This window comes from Silurus aristotelis (genome assembly GCF_946808225.1).
Source record: "Silurus aristotelis genome assembly, chromosome: 11".
Classification (NCBI taxonomy): Eukaryota; Metazoa; Chordata; class Actinopteri; order Siluriformes; family Siluridae; genus Silurus; species Silurus aristotelis.
The window spans coordinates 7,831,923-7,846,541 of record NC_139584.1 but is presented as its reverse complement, the minus strand read 5'-3'; the positions used below and the strand labels follow the sequence as shown (position 1 = coordinate 7,846,541).

The 14,619-nt window shown below is 34.6% G+C and overlaps 1 protein-coding gene and 2 long non-coding RNA genes across 3 annotated transcripts in view; 2 read left to right on the top strand and 1 right to left on the bottom strand.

Moving 5' to 3' along the window:
- The window catches only part of LOC310733968, a 152,698-nt gene that overhangs the window by 45,951 nt on the left and 92,128 nt on the right, over positions 1-14,619 (bottom strand). The window lies entirely within an intron of this gene.
- On the top strand, positions 185-2,587 carry LOC310733930 (tumor necrosis factor receptor superfamily member 14-like). Its single transcript, XM_083555455.1, has 5 exons — positions 185-400; positions 1,218-1,343; positions 1,592-1,747; positions 1,844-1,931; positions 2,011-2,587. Exons 1-5 carry the CDS (start codon positions 232-234, stop codon positions 2,189-2,191), a joined length of 720 nt encoding a protein of 239 aa, XP_083411581.1. The 5' UTR covers positions 185-231; the 3' UTR covers positions 2,192-2,587.
- Positions 10,804-14,250, top strand: LOC310733967. Its single transcript, XR_014535940.1, has 3 exons — positions 10,804-10,856; positions 12,660-12,972; positions 14,125-14,250. It is a non-coding gene; the product is annotated as an uncharacterized lncRNA (long non-coding RNA).

The following is a 14,619-nucleotide window of genomic DNA, read 5'->3' as shown; positions in this document are numbered from 1 at the left end:
TCAATAATCCCAGATAGCAACTCCAACATGAAGCTTGCATTTTGTAGGAATGGGGCTGTATACCAAACTGCATTCTACATACTTTGCAATAATTTTAGACTAAACACAAACTATGTTTGTGTTTCCTGAGTGCCACGTCAGATCATTATGAACATAAATGCATTGAAGAATTATTAGGTTTTTTATTTTATTTCATTTTTTATCTATTTTTCAAGTTTACGCTAGCACTCAATGTTTATGAATTTCATCAATGCTGGACATGTGATGCATGCCAAACGACTATACAACCTTTATGTCATATCCTTGACATTGCTGAATCTTATTTTGGTCATTCACTGCAAAGCATGTAACAATACCGAGTATGAAGTTGGTGGAGAATGCTGTTCATTGTGCAATTCAGGTATGCAACTTTTTATTAATTATTTATTATTAATTGAATCTTCTTTTTTTAATGAACACATTTTTTCTGTCTGAAATGTAACTGCATGTAAAATAAATGTACTTTAGTAAATTAAGTAAAAGGAAATATACCTAATTGACAACCCAATTTCAGTTTGCTTTACATTTTGCGCCGGACATGAACATTGGGTGTAGCTTTGGATTTCATTAAGTTAAGCAAAAGAGTTTTTTTTTAATAATAATAATTAATAATAATAATAATAATAATAATAATAATAATAATAATAATAATAATAATAATAATAATAAAAGCCTTTATTTAAATAACTGATCAAACAAATGCAAGTTAAATATTACTTACTAAGGATTTTGGTAACTAGCCTAAATGTACAATTAGGGCAATTTCCCACATTGTGCTTTCTTTCTCTTTAAAAGCAATTATTTATGCAGCTCCAATGTTGGAGTTTTTAGAGGAAGGGAAAAAAATGAGCTGATTGTATGACTTGACTGTATACACAGTACACTCTGGCCATCAAGGAGTAAAAAGTGACTCTCTTTAAATAGGGACATTATATCCTCAATGTTTGCTTTTCTGACATACCACCAACGTGTGACATGATTGATAGGCATGAAAAATGGCTCTTTTGTTTTACATTTTATTTTATATTGAATCTAATATTTTTATATATAAATTCAGTTGCTTCATCATTCATGTCTTTGTTCACCACTGTACTCTAACACATACTGTAAATATAGTGACTACAGTCATTGGGCTAATGTATATGAGACAAGCTTGGGAATAAACTGTTATTGTCCAGGTCACCATGTGTCCAAACACTGCCACGGTAATTCAGAGACAGTTTGTAATCCGTGTCCTTACTCAACTTACATTGATGTCCCGAATGGCTTGATGGCATGTCTAATCTGTACTGTGTGTGATGAAGGTGAAGACATGCTCATTACTCATTCCTATATCTTAACACACACATACACACACTCGTGCGCACACGCACACACACACACACACACTCGTGCGCACACGCACACACACACACACACACACACACACACACACACACACACACACACACACACACACACACACACACACACATGTATGGAATAACTCATATAATACCTAAATGATAATATAGAACATCTTTATGTAATGTGTACTATTTTCTATTCACAGGTCATGGATTAATGGTAAAGAGTAACTGTATAAGTGTTTCAGATGCAGTCTGTGAGCCTTTGCCACAACATTATTGTATAGAAAATCATGGTAAGGGCTGCAGAAATGCCAGAGAGCACTCCACCTGCCTTCCTGGACAATACATCAAACAGACTGGTTAGCATTTTAATGTTATCTATACTCTAACCCTGGTGACATTAATTCAAATTTCTGTGCATGCAGTCAAGGAATCTTAAGATGTCTTCTTTACAGGAACAGCTTTAGAGGATACTGTATGTAAAGACTGCTCTAATGAGACATACTCTGATGGCTCTTTAATGCATTGTAAACCACATAAAAAGTGAGTATAACATGTTTATCACATTTTCTGTTTTGTGAACATTTCTAAATGCAGTGTAAATTATTTCTCTCCTTTATAGTTGTGAGTCTTTGGGGCAGATGACAGTCACACAGGGAACACGGTCAAGTGATGCAATGTGCGGCCAAGAATCGTCTCATTTGGGCCTCATTGTTGGGATTTTGTTGTCAGCGTTATTGGTAATTGTCATTGCACTTGTCATTTTGTTGAAGAACAGGAAAAAGTTTACCATAAAGAAATAATTTTGAAGGAGAAGAAACATTTTATATACATTATATTTGTTTATTGTATTTTTACATTTCATGTGTGCTGTCAGGTTTGCATCTGTACACCACCATTATAAACTTTAAATGAAGGAAAGGTAAAATATAGAGTTTAAAATATTATATAAGATTATAACAGAAATGTTGCATCAAACCTTTTGGGAATTACATACTCAAAAGTTATTGGATGTTTATTACAGTGTATTATCCGATTGTGGTTTCCTCATTGTTTTATGACCAATTAATGCAATCATATATCTGGTGTTCATTCCAAGTGTAAGCTGTTTAGAGAAGACAATACATGAATGTACAGTGTGTGTGTGTGTGTATATATATATATATATATATATATATATATATATATATATATATATATATATATATATATATATATATATATATATATATATATATATACACACACATACACATATACTTTTACATTTGCAATTCTGATTGTACACAAAAAGCTCTTTTTTCACTGTGTGTTTTAATAAAACTGTTTGTTTGTGTGAACTGAAGTTATATCAGAATAAAAGTTCACTTATACCATAAAGAGATATAATGTTGGACTTTGCACACAATTGAAAGTGTGTGGACAGCTTTGTTTGTAAGATGATATTGTTCCGAATATATTCTAAACATTTCACTGCTTAATGTGCATGTTTATATTTGTCACATCTGTGGTTCTTACCGATCACGTCATTATTGAAGTTTACAAAAAAGGTTGTTGCTTATTGATAAGTTAGCATATTTTAAAATAAATGAAATTGTGTGTGTGATCCTCATTTCATTTCAAAGTAGCTAACTCATTTACGTTTATGGCATTTGGCAGATGCCCTTATCCAGAGTGACTTTTAACTGAGCAGGGGAGGGTTATGGGCCTTGGTGGTGGTGGGATTTGAACTTGTGACCTTCCAGTCCAAAGTCTAGTGCCATAAATACTGAGCTACCACCTCCCACAATAAGCAAAATAAATAAAATAATATGTATGTATAAATATGACCTAATAAGTATATTTAAGTATATATATATAGGGTTAACTGAAATTAAAATTTTAACCATAGGGTACTGTTAATTTAATACACTGGATTACTAAAAAGGAATAAGAAGCTCAAATGGTTCAATTAAATTGGTAAGGTTCAAATTAAATTCTATGAAGTCAATGAAAATTCCTTTTCTTAGTTTAGTCTTAGATTACTTTCTTTAACAAGGGGTTTCTTGGCTGCAAAACCTGTGAAAATCCTTTAATGGCTTATGGCGTATTAATGGCTCCATAGTGAACTGTATTGTGAGCATTTTATTTTTTCTGTTGCCCATATCTCAGTCATAACAGTATATATGTAAATAGTTATATTTACTATTTTACAAGGTTATTTTAACATTATAGCTTGCTAACTGAATATTTAACAAGTTCATATGACAGATACACTGTGATGGTTGTCAAAAAGACTACTGTTTCCTCTGATGTCTCATCTCCCCTGACACACTGTTTGTTTTCTTGCTCATCACCGGGGGGGGGGGGGGGGGGGGTGTCTAGTTTATTGAAAGATGCCTGCAGAAATGAGTGAGTGAAGAGAGTGAGTTGCAAGGCACACATTTTTGTGCTGCTGCATTGAAGATTAGCAAGAGTACAGTGTCCTTCATAATTCTCAAATGGAAGAAGTGTTTTAAAACCAGAGTCCTTCCAAGAGCTGGTCCTCTGGCCAAACTGAGCAGTTGGGAAGAAGGGCCTTAGTAAGAAAGAACAACACTGAACAATAACCCGATGATCATTCTGACTGAACTCTGGAGATCCTGTGTGAAGATGGGTCAAATTTCCAGAAGGACCCCCCTTCCAATAGATCTGAGCATTATGGCAAGGTAGCTATACAGAAGCCTATCCTCGGTGCAAAACCCATGCAAGCCCACTTGGAGTTGCCTGAAGGACTCTCAGATTTTGTGGACATAGTTTTATATAAAAATTGGGTAATGGCATATACTGTATATCTATTCTTAAACATTGGTGTTTCTCCATTAACATTAACATTGGTGTTGTCACAGAGCATGGATTAAGAGTAAAGGCAGCCTGTACACGAATTTTAGATACGATCTGCGAGCCACTGGAAGAATTTTTTTGTATTAATAATGACAAGGGCAGCTGTACACAGGCTGAGGAACACACAAAATGCAGCCCTGGACAATACATAAAGCAGAAAGGTTGGAGTAATCTACAGTAACTGCTGTGTACTCTAACTGTTTCCAAATGCTGTGATTATTTACTGTGACTCAGCAGACGTCATCTCTTTGCAGGAACAGCACAAAAAGATGCCGAATGTGCCGAATGTAAAGATGGTACCTACTCTGATGGATCACTTGACATGTGCAAACAGCATACAAAGTGAGTGTTCATTGATAATGAAAATGATATTGGTTCAGAAGATATAAATAAAAAGCAAAGCACACCACAGATTATTTTCTAGAAACATGCTAAAGCATTGATGGTTGATATCTTGATACTTTTTTGACAGATGTGAAGATTTGGGACTTCGAGAAATCAAACCAGGAACAACAATGTCAGATGCTGAGTGTGGAAAGAAAATTCAAGTGGCTCTAATAGCTGGATTCATAGTCTTCATAGCTGTGGGTTTAGCACTAGTAATGTTTTGCAAATGTTTGCTAATGCGTAGGTAATAATTTCATACAAATCTAAAAAATATCACGAAAATACTAATAAACACTTTTTCTAAACCGTTTTTTTTTTTTTATTAGCTATTAAACCTGAGAAAGAAACATGTAGTGTAAATATTCCATGCTAATAGAAATATTATGATAATTATCTGGGGTTGGTTGTGTGAGTGCCACAGGAAGGTGTGTGAACCCAAATGCAGATACAAACTTGTCAGTTGAACATTCCATGTTTTATTAGTATGTACAAAAAGCACTAAAATTGGAAAAGCAAAACAGCAACAAAATGATAAAACAAAACAAAAAATCAACAAGGCACAAGGTAGAAGTCCACAAAATCAGATACAAAATTACAAAACAAATTTTCCCAAAAATATTATTCAATAGTTTTCTTTAGAGAAAGCCCAGCAAAGCTAAATAAATAAATAAATAAATAAAAATAAAAAAAATAAAATAAATAAATAAATAAATAAATCTTGGAATACTTGAAATTGTTTAGTATGTGGTTGAAATGAACATATTAACACATTTTAAAATGATTAATATGCAGGAAATTCAAACAATAAATTGCATAAATTTGCTAAATTGTATAAAGGATCAGTACTTTTGATACTTAAATGCATAAGAAAACAAGTTTTTTTTTTTAACTCAAGTAGAAATGTACAAGGAGTAATTTTACTGGAGTCATATACTTTTAATCAAGTACAGGAATCGTGTACTGTATTCACCACTTGATGGCGCCTCTGCTGCTTTGCACCTTACAAAATAATGACGTCTAAAGTTTTAAAGTTCTGAAGCCTTGATTAAAATTCATCATTAATTATAAAGGAGACGAAAAAACAAACAGTCTTATTCATTCACGAACACGAATTTATGTGCTTTTCTGGTTCAACTCATTTATTTAATGATAAATTAATACTATAACTGCTACTACTACTACTACTACTACTACTACTACTACTACTACTACTACTAATAATAATAATAATAATAAATAGATTATTTATTGTCTCTTATTAAATAAAAAAAATGATTTATTGTCTCCTATTAAATATGGGTAATATTAAATATACTCTATTCACTAGCATTTCTGTTTCTCACAGAGTAGAGGCACAAACATTTTTTATACAATTTGTGAGCCACACAAAGCAGAAAGTTTGGTACTGCTATGTACAGTAACTGTTTCCAGTTGCACATTGGAACTAATTACAAGGCTCCCAAATGCTGTAACTATTTATTGTGCCAAACAACTCAGATATTGGTTATTTAAGAAAATTGGTAATTTACTAGATGCACTTCATGTGAATAAAGACATTTGAGCAATAGATACTGCACTTGACTGGGACAGTCTCAATAAGATTATAATTTGTTACACCAAATGAGATGATATTTTAAAATGTTCTGTACTGTAAATAAATGAAATGTTTACGAAAGAAATTGTTTCTTTTAAAGAGGCAAAACGGAGCAAATAAACTCCAGCTTTGAACATTTTCAGGACACTTTAGTTGTTGGGCAATGTGTGTCATTTGATCTCTGCTGAAAAAACGAATAAAGAACAGTGTAGATCATCAAAAAAAATCTCTTAGTTTCCTTAATATGGGTTAAAAGTATAAGTAAGCATTTATACTATTCTACTGCAGCATTTTTTTGCAGCAAAAAAACACTTTTTGTTTCAAGATCCCTAATCAGATGTCAAGACATTTGTACTTTGGATTTCAGACTTTCACTTTGATTATTTGTCTAGACTCCATTCTTTAGATGTGTATAGCTTTAAATTTTGATTGTGAATTAATTTGATAACGATTAAGAAACATTTTACCAAGTGTTTTTCTGCTCTACAGGTCATTTTGTATGGGCAGAGAAACAGATATACAGTAGACCATTTAAAATAATAACACGGTCAAAGCAGAATCTTAACAGGGCAAATGTCAGAATGTGATTCTTTGATTCTTAAATGCAGTTTATGCAATTATAATCTCGTAATTACATTATTATAAGTAATTACTGTATCTGTACTGTTCTGCAAGCCTAGGCCTTTGCTTAAACAAGCTCCAAGTGCAGTGGGTAAAGCTTACAAGAATTATACTTAAACGCCTCAGTCCCATTTAATTTAATTAACACTGATTTCATATAGCATCTCATGGCAGCTCATAATAATCTATTCAACAGCATTCAACATTTGCATTAGCTGTAGGAAAAGATTTCCCAGATAGAGGTTTCTTGCTTTCCAAAGGGATTCATGAGAGAGACTCCACCTGTTTTCTTTAATCATCCTACAAATGTAAATAAGAAATATACACTCCTGAACAAAACCTTAAAACTGGGGGGGAACATTTGCATCTCGCAAGTATTCATATCTCGCGCTCCAGTGGGATCTCCTTGTTATGCCAGTATCGTCGGAAGCCATCAGGACCATCCAGGTAAAAATTTTTCTTATCCGAGAATAAAACAATTTTCTATCTTTTATTGTTGTTATTATCTTTTATTTAGTGTTTGTTTATGGTGTGGGAAGAGACGTGGCTTTTAAGTATTTTGTTCTTTAAGTCCTTCTCTCGCAGATGCCATCTTATGGTTATTGGGCTGCAGTCAGCATCAGTAAGGGCCTTAATTTGGGTCGAGGTATGGCCTGTGTCTTCACGGACAGACCACCGAAACCTCCGGCTCAGTGCAGGTGAAATTTTTTTGGGTCTACCACTTGATTTTTTTTGTTCCATAACTCTCAGGATCTTTTAAGAATTTTAAAATGACTGTCTTACTGCGTCCAACCTCGGCAGCAATGGTGCGTTGCGAGAGAGCTTGCTTGTGCAGCTCAACAATCCTGCAACGTTTAAAAACCAAAACCTTTTTGCTTTTGCCATCAGGAGATCATCACAAGGTGATTGTTTGAAGGACAATGACATTAAACAGGTAGCAGGGACCTTGCAGTCACTGCTAAAGTGTTTAGAGGAGGTTCAGGCTTGGCTGTCAAGTAATTTTCTGCTGCTTAAAGATAAAAAGTCTGAGATCATTATATTTGGTCCTCCTAAGGTGAAAGAAAAGATGCTCTTGCACCTTCAGAAATGACCGTGAAAGAAAATGTGAGAAATCTTGCCATTATAATTGATTCATCTTTAAGTTTTAATAAACAGATTAATTCATTGTAAGAAGAAGCTTTTATCAGCCGAGAATTATTTCAAAGCTAAAACCTTTTTCGAGTTTTAAAGATTTGGAGATTGTTATTAATATTATATGCTTTAATCTCATCCGGACTAGATTACTGTAATTCTCTTTATGTAGGGATCTGTCAGCGGCAACGATCTCGCTTGCAGCTTGTGCAAAATGTGTGGCTGTTCCACAGTCCGAAAAGAAATCGAAAGGAGATCATGTTTTTGCAGTAGGTCCTAAACTGTGCAATGCTCTCCCCCTTTATTTTCGCCAGGCTTCATCTATAGAGGGCTTTAGGTCTCCCTTGTAGACGCATCTTTTTAGTTGTGCATTTGAATTCAGGATATAGTGCTTTGGGAACCTGTATTTGTGTTTGTTTTATAAGTGTGAAATGTTTGTTGGGTGTACATTGATTTTAAATGAATGTTAAGCACTTGGGCAATAAAAGCCATATTTTTGCACACTTTTAAAGGCTATGGTCTTAAACTTTTGATCAGCTGATGAACAGCCTGTTTGAGTTTAAATCCAGTTTTCAATAAAATGCCAATCTCTATTCTTTGTCTCTTGCTCTTGTTTCTTCTTTTGACATTTTGAAGAAGTACTTACAACCTGGGTATGATTCACCAGCACGAAATGTGAATACTTGGAATGTTTCACCCGGTCTTAATATTGTTCCGGAGTGTATTGAACAAAAACATGCTTATAACAACAACCATGATGACTGTGAAAAATTAAAAAAAAAAAAAAGAAAAAGAAAAAAAGAAAAAAAGAAAAAAAAAAAAAGAAAAAAGAGATGTCTGATATTTGTCAGAGATTGACTTGGACACCAGAAAGCCAGAGACGTTTGTTGCTGAGGTGTCTTCTAACAAATGCCTGTAATCCACCATCTTCTGTAGTGTAATTAAATGTATTTAAAAAAAAGTTTTTTCCTAATATAGGGGCAAAATTAAAAAGATAACTTCAGCTCACAGCTATAAAACAATGATAGCAACATTTAGCATTATGAACTGAACTACGGTTAATGCTGTGGATGAAATTTTTTTTTGGATCCAAAGTTTGCCATTTAATCTTTGCTAAATAAATGCAAACAAAGAACAATTCTGGCCATCAAGAAAGTATCTTTCAATTCTCTTAATGTCAGTTGAGAGTTTCATGTTATTTTGTATGGACAGAGAAACATTATTTATTATTATTATTATTATACTATTATTTATATTGACCATATAAAATAATTAAAAGGTCAAAGCAGAATCTCAGCAGAGCAAATTTCAGAATGTGAATCTTTGATTCTTAAGTGCAGTTTATGCAATTACAATCTCTTGATTACATCAATATAAGTCCTGTGTTCCTGTATCTGTACTGTTCTGCAAGCCTAGCCCCAAGGACCCTTACAAGCTCTGAAGGGTAGTGATTGAGGCTTTTAAAGAATTACACTTAAACACCTTAGTGGTCTAGTGGTTAGGATGCGGCGCTCTCACCGCTGCGGCCCGGGTTCGATCCCCGGTCAGGGAACCAACCCCAGCCACTTTCAGTGCCGGTCCCAAGCCCGGATAAATTGGGGAGGGTTGCGTTAGGAAGGGCATCCAGCGTAAAAACGTGTGGAGGATCCGCTGTAGCGACCCCTAACAGGAGAAGCCGAAGGGAATACTTAAACACCTTAGTCCTGTTTTATTTCATTTACACTGCATGTTACATCTCATAAAGAGAGCTGAAAGGCATCTTATAATAACCCATAGCTCACTTGGTTTGAGAACTGGTAATACTGTGCATGCACCTACATTCCACCATGTAGGTCTTGTAATTGTCTAGACCCCCTGGCCACATCTTGTTTATTTTTAAGTAGCTTAGCTTAGCTTAGCCTAGCCTAGTGTAGTCAGCTAGATTGCTTGCTGTTTGTTAGGTAAGGTTTTAAAGTCCACAGTCTACAGTAGTCTTCTTCATTTCTTCTTTAATTTACACTGTACATGTTCTCTTACCTTTGTCTTTAGTCTAGTTTCCCTGTCAACGTTGAACGTTTCTTTTCTGTATTTTGTCATTCTGTTTGTCAATCAGTTTTGCATTTGATCACTAAAATTAATAATCCCTCTAACCTCTGGTCCTATTATGATTTTGAGCCAAACAACCTACAAAATCTAAACTGTTAAACTAAACTGCACTCCCCCCTAGGCCTTACCACAATAAGAACATAACAGTTATGTGGTAGAGTTTGACATGAACACCAGATGGACAGAAATGCTTTAATGTGTCTTCTAATGAATGCCTGTAATCCACCAGAAGTACATAAAAAAATATTTTTTGAAATGCTGTAAACAAAAATTCAAACTCACCGCTCCTTCTGACTGGAGAGTCAGTGCCAGGAAGATCCCTTTGGGTTTTTTCAGGTTCATTACATGTGTTACTCACATTGAATAAAATGTTGAAATGTTACAGAATTCCTAAATTATAAACTTATAAAAAATGTAGGGCAGACAAGGTTTGGGTTCAAAGGAAAGTCTGTTAGTCTGTTTTAAGGTTGCCAACCCTGCTGTAGGAGGAAAGAGGTTTGTGTGTTGATTAAGACTGACTGACTCACTGACTGACACGCACGAACACACAGACACACATACTGTTGCCTGATTGCATTATTAACACTGTTTACAATACTGCATTTGTAATGTATAATACTGTACAGTTGTTCACATCTGATTTTAATCGTGTGACCAGGGTTATTTCACATGACTTAGAGGGGGGCGGGGGGGGGGGGGTGTTTAATTACTAGCCGAAAGAGAAAGCACACTAGTGAGTCTGCTCAAACCAACATTGGAAGTAGATCATCAACACAGAACATGACCAAGTAAGAATCTTGTCTATTTCTCTCTGTGTGTGTGTGTGTGTGTGTGTGTGTGTGTGTGTGTGTGTGTGTGTGTGTGTGTCTCTCTCTTTCTCTCTGTGTGTGTGTGTGTGTGTGTGTGTGTGTGTGTGTGTGTGTGTGTGTGTGTGTGTGTGTGTGTGTGTGTGTGTGTCTTTCTGTCTTTCTCTCTCTTTCAGGGTGTTTAGATAATGATCTTTGTGGAATGACGTGTCAGAATCAGCTGTAGAAAAATAATTTCGGCTCGGTCATTACCAGTGTTGGGCAACGTTACTTTTAAAAGTAATGCATTACAATATTGAGTTACTCCCCAAAAAGTAACTAATTACGTTACTTTTAATGGACAGTAATGCGTTATATTACTTTTGCGTTACTTTTGCGTTACTTGTATCTCTTTTACGCCTTACAGGTGTAACAGGTGTAATATAGATAACTGCCATTAAGAAATAAGTTATATTAGGGCAAAAGACATGTCTTAAACATTTAAAATGTTTAATAACTTCTTAGAGAACAATAAGATGATCGACTAACTTTTGACCACAAGGCTGAACACTTTCCAGTCGTCACTTCTGTACACTGCTTTTCAATCTGCCTTCGCCGTCAGTAATGTAACGTGCAATTCCGTAAATATGACCTCGTCCTCGTCTACATCATTCTCTGCTTCATCATCAGCTTGAAACATTCTGAACGCTTTTACAAAGTTCGCGCTATTATCAGTGACCGTGGCAGTTTATCTTCCCACAAAGAGCAAATTAGCTGTGAATTTGCTCTCTCTCTCTCTCTCTCTCTCTCTCTCTCTCTCTCTCTCTCTCATTCTGAGCAGTCTATAGATCTGCAGTGGTGGAAAGTTGGCAAACGTTTTTTATATTTCTGTCTCCATTTCCATATATTCAACATTATATACACACATACACACGCACACGCACACACACACACGCACACATCTGTAGTGCTGTGCTTCGCATGCAGATGTTTTTTTGTTTTTTTTAAGTGGTATTTTTTGCAGTTGACAAGAGCTTTTCACCAACACATAATCTACAATTAAACATTATTCCTTTCTCCTTTTCCTCGACTATTTCAAAATAATAAGAATACTTCCTTTACAGTAATGTAATTCTCTGGTTTGCCATCTCTGCTTCTGACCAGCTTCTGTTCCCGCTGCTCGCACGTGTGAGTGCGCGATTCTACGTGACTACATTCATTTTAATTCAGTATTTATTTTTTTATGCAAAAAATTTACCTGAAAAGTAACTCGCATTACTTTTTTAAAAAAGTAACTCAGATATGTGTGTAAATTTATAAAGTAATGCTCTACTTTACTCATTACTCCAGAAAAGTAATATTATTACGTAACGCACGTTACTTGTAACGCGTTACCCCCAACACTGATTATAACAAACAACGTCTTTTGAATTACAAGCATTTTTTTTTTTGAAATATTCTCATTAAAATATCACAACAAATATACATATGCTCTATATGTTTGATCTATTGGTTTTGCTATATCAATGACTGTTTACACACTTTATGAAAATGTTTATGAACTTGAAAAATAGTGCTTTGCTTTGAGGTGTCTCTTACTGACAATCATCTAGTCTTCTAGTAAACAGTCTCCCAGAAGAGTTGCTGTCTATAATTTGGTTATTAATATCCTGTTTCTTGTGAATTTCTACATAAAACTGATTAGTTATTACATGACAGTGTTGACTAGTCAGTCCAGCCTTATTTCCTTTTTTTTTGTCATAATCACACCTCTAATAATTTTTAATTCTTTTGCTTTCTTTTCAGCGTCTCCTCACAAATGGATAATAATGTGGATCTTAGACACACAGAATAGCCAGAAGAGGACTGGCTTTAATGGGATTTAAGTTTGTTGTACAGATGAACAGAAGTGAAAAACACACATGAAGCAGGGGGATGAAACATTGTTTATAGGAATTATAGAAAATAAAGACTAAACTTACCTCAAAGATGGTGTTAAATCTGCAGCTTTTGCTTATTATTGCTGCTTCTTTCCTCCTAAATATTGAACTGTGTTTTTGTGTTTGCTCCCGAGCTGAATATGAGATAAATGGAGAATGTTGTCCCATGTGTGCACCTGGTAAGCCAAAAGTCTTTGATACAACACAGATATGGTATAGTGCAAGACAAATGTTTAAAGATTCCTACATGAAAATGCAATTCATGGTTTTATACATGTTAATTAGTTTAGATGTCTACTTTATTCCAAAACAAATTTATTTTTCAAAACAATGGCTAGGAAGCAGATATATTTTATATAGCTTTATTCAATATAGCAGATTTTCACTGAGTTGAATGTTTGCAAACACTTAGCATTTGATTGCATCAGATAAAAAAAAAACTGATGTATCAAACTACAAGCTTTCCACAAGAGGACAGATTAATGCTCACTGGACAACAGGATATTATATATATTAGCTCATATATTAAACGGGCTATGAACAGTTGTTCTTGTAGTCAGTGTGTTAGATGCAAGGAAATAAGCAGATTGGCCATTTTGACAAGGACCTATTAGTTAGTTGAACAGTTGAGTTGGAGCATCTCTGCAATCTGCAACTGGACCTTAGAGCATTTTAGGAAGGTTCTCTGGTCTGTTTGCATAAATAGCTGGCTTTGTGTGTGATGTTTACCTGAGGATGTGATTGCACTAGGATGCACTATGCAATAAAAAGCTAGTGAAGAGTGTGACTCTAGTTAATGTTCAGGTATAGTTTTCATGAGTAACTCTTATATGCTTGTTTCTTTCTTTCTTTCTTTCTTTCTTTCTTTCTCTGTTTTAGTAATTTTCTCTCTAAACTGATACAACTTGTCTTACTTTAACTGTCATTTAATGAATACACAGACATTTGGGTGATAGTGAACTAAAAGTGCACATCTTTTTGTTAATTAATAAATGTACAATTTCTTGATCTTTAAGCACTTTCTATAAACACATCATCAAACAGCCAAAAGAAGAAGAAGAAGAGGTGCAAGGTTGTAAAATGTGTACTGTGAGTTAAATTATTTTGTTTTGGTAGAGAGAAAATGCAACGAAACGATGTATATATTCTTTACATACATGGCTTAAAGTGGGTTAGGGTTTTTACTCATATAAGACATTATGATGTCCGACTTAAAACAATGAATGGAGTTTCTTTAATTCATAGAGTATTGAGGCAGGATTCCTTAACAATTTTTATTTGGATTAGGTTAAAGCAATATTATGAGAGTTCACCTTTAACATATTTTTCAGGAAGCCATGTTTATAGACATTGCACTGAATTTATCAGCACAACCTGCGTGCCTTGTGCTTTCCCAACTTTCATCTCTGAGCCAAATTTACGTGTAAATTGTCTTAGTTGTGCAGTTTGTGATCCTGGTAAGTGTATTTTTTTTATTAAATTTTTTTAAATACAAAATCTGCTTTTTTATATGCAATTAAATTCTAATTTTAAAAAATTATTGGGTAAGGTCAAAATGTTAAGTTCAGTGATATTTGTGTTTCTCACAGAGCAAGGATTAAGAGTAAAGACAAACTGTGCACGGATTTCAGATACAGTTTGTCAGCCACTTGAGGGATTTTACTGTGTCAGTGATGACAAGGGCAGCTGTACACAAGCTGTCGAACACAGAAAATGCAGCCCTGGACACTACATAAAGCAGAAAGGTTGGTGTGATATAACTGCAGCAGTATGTAGTGTGATTGTTCCAGTTTTCTACTGGAGCTAATTACAAGGTTGGAAAGGGT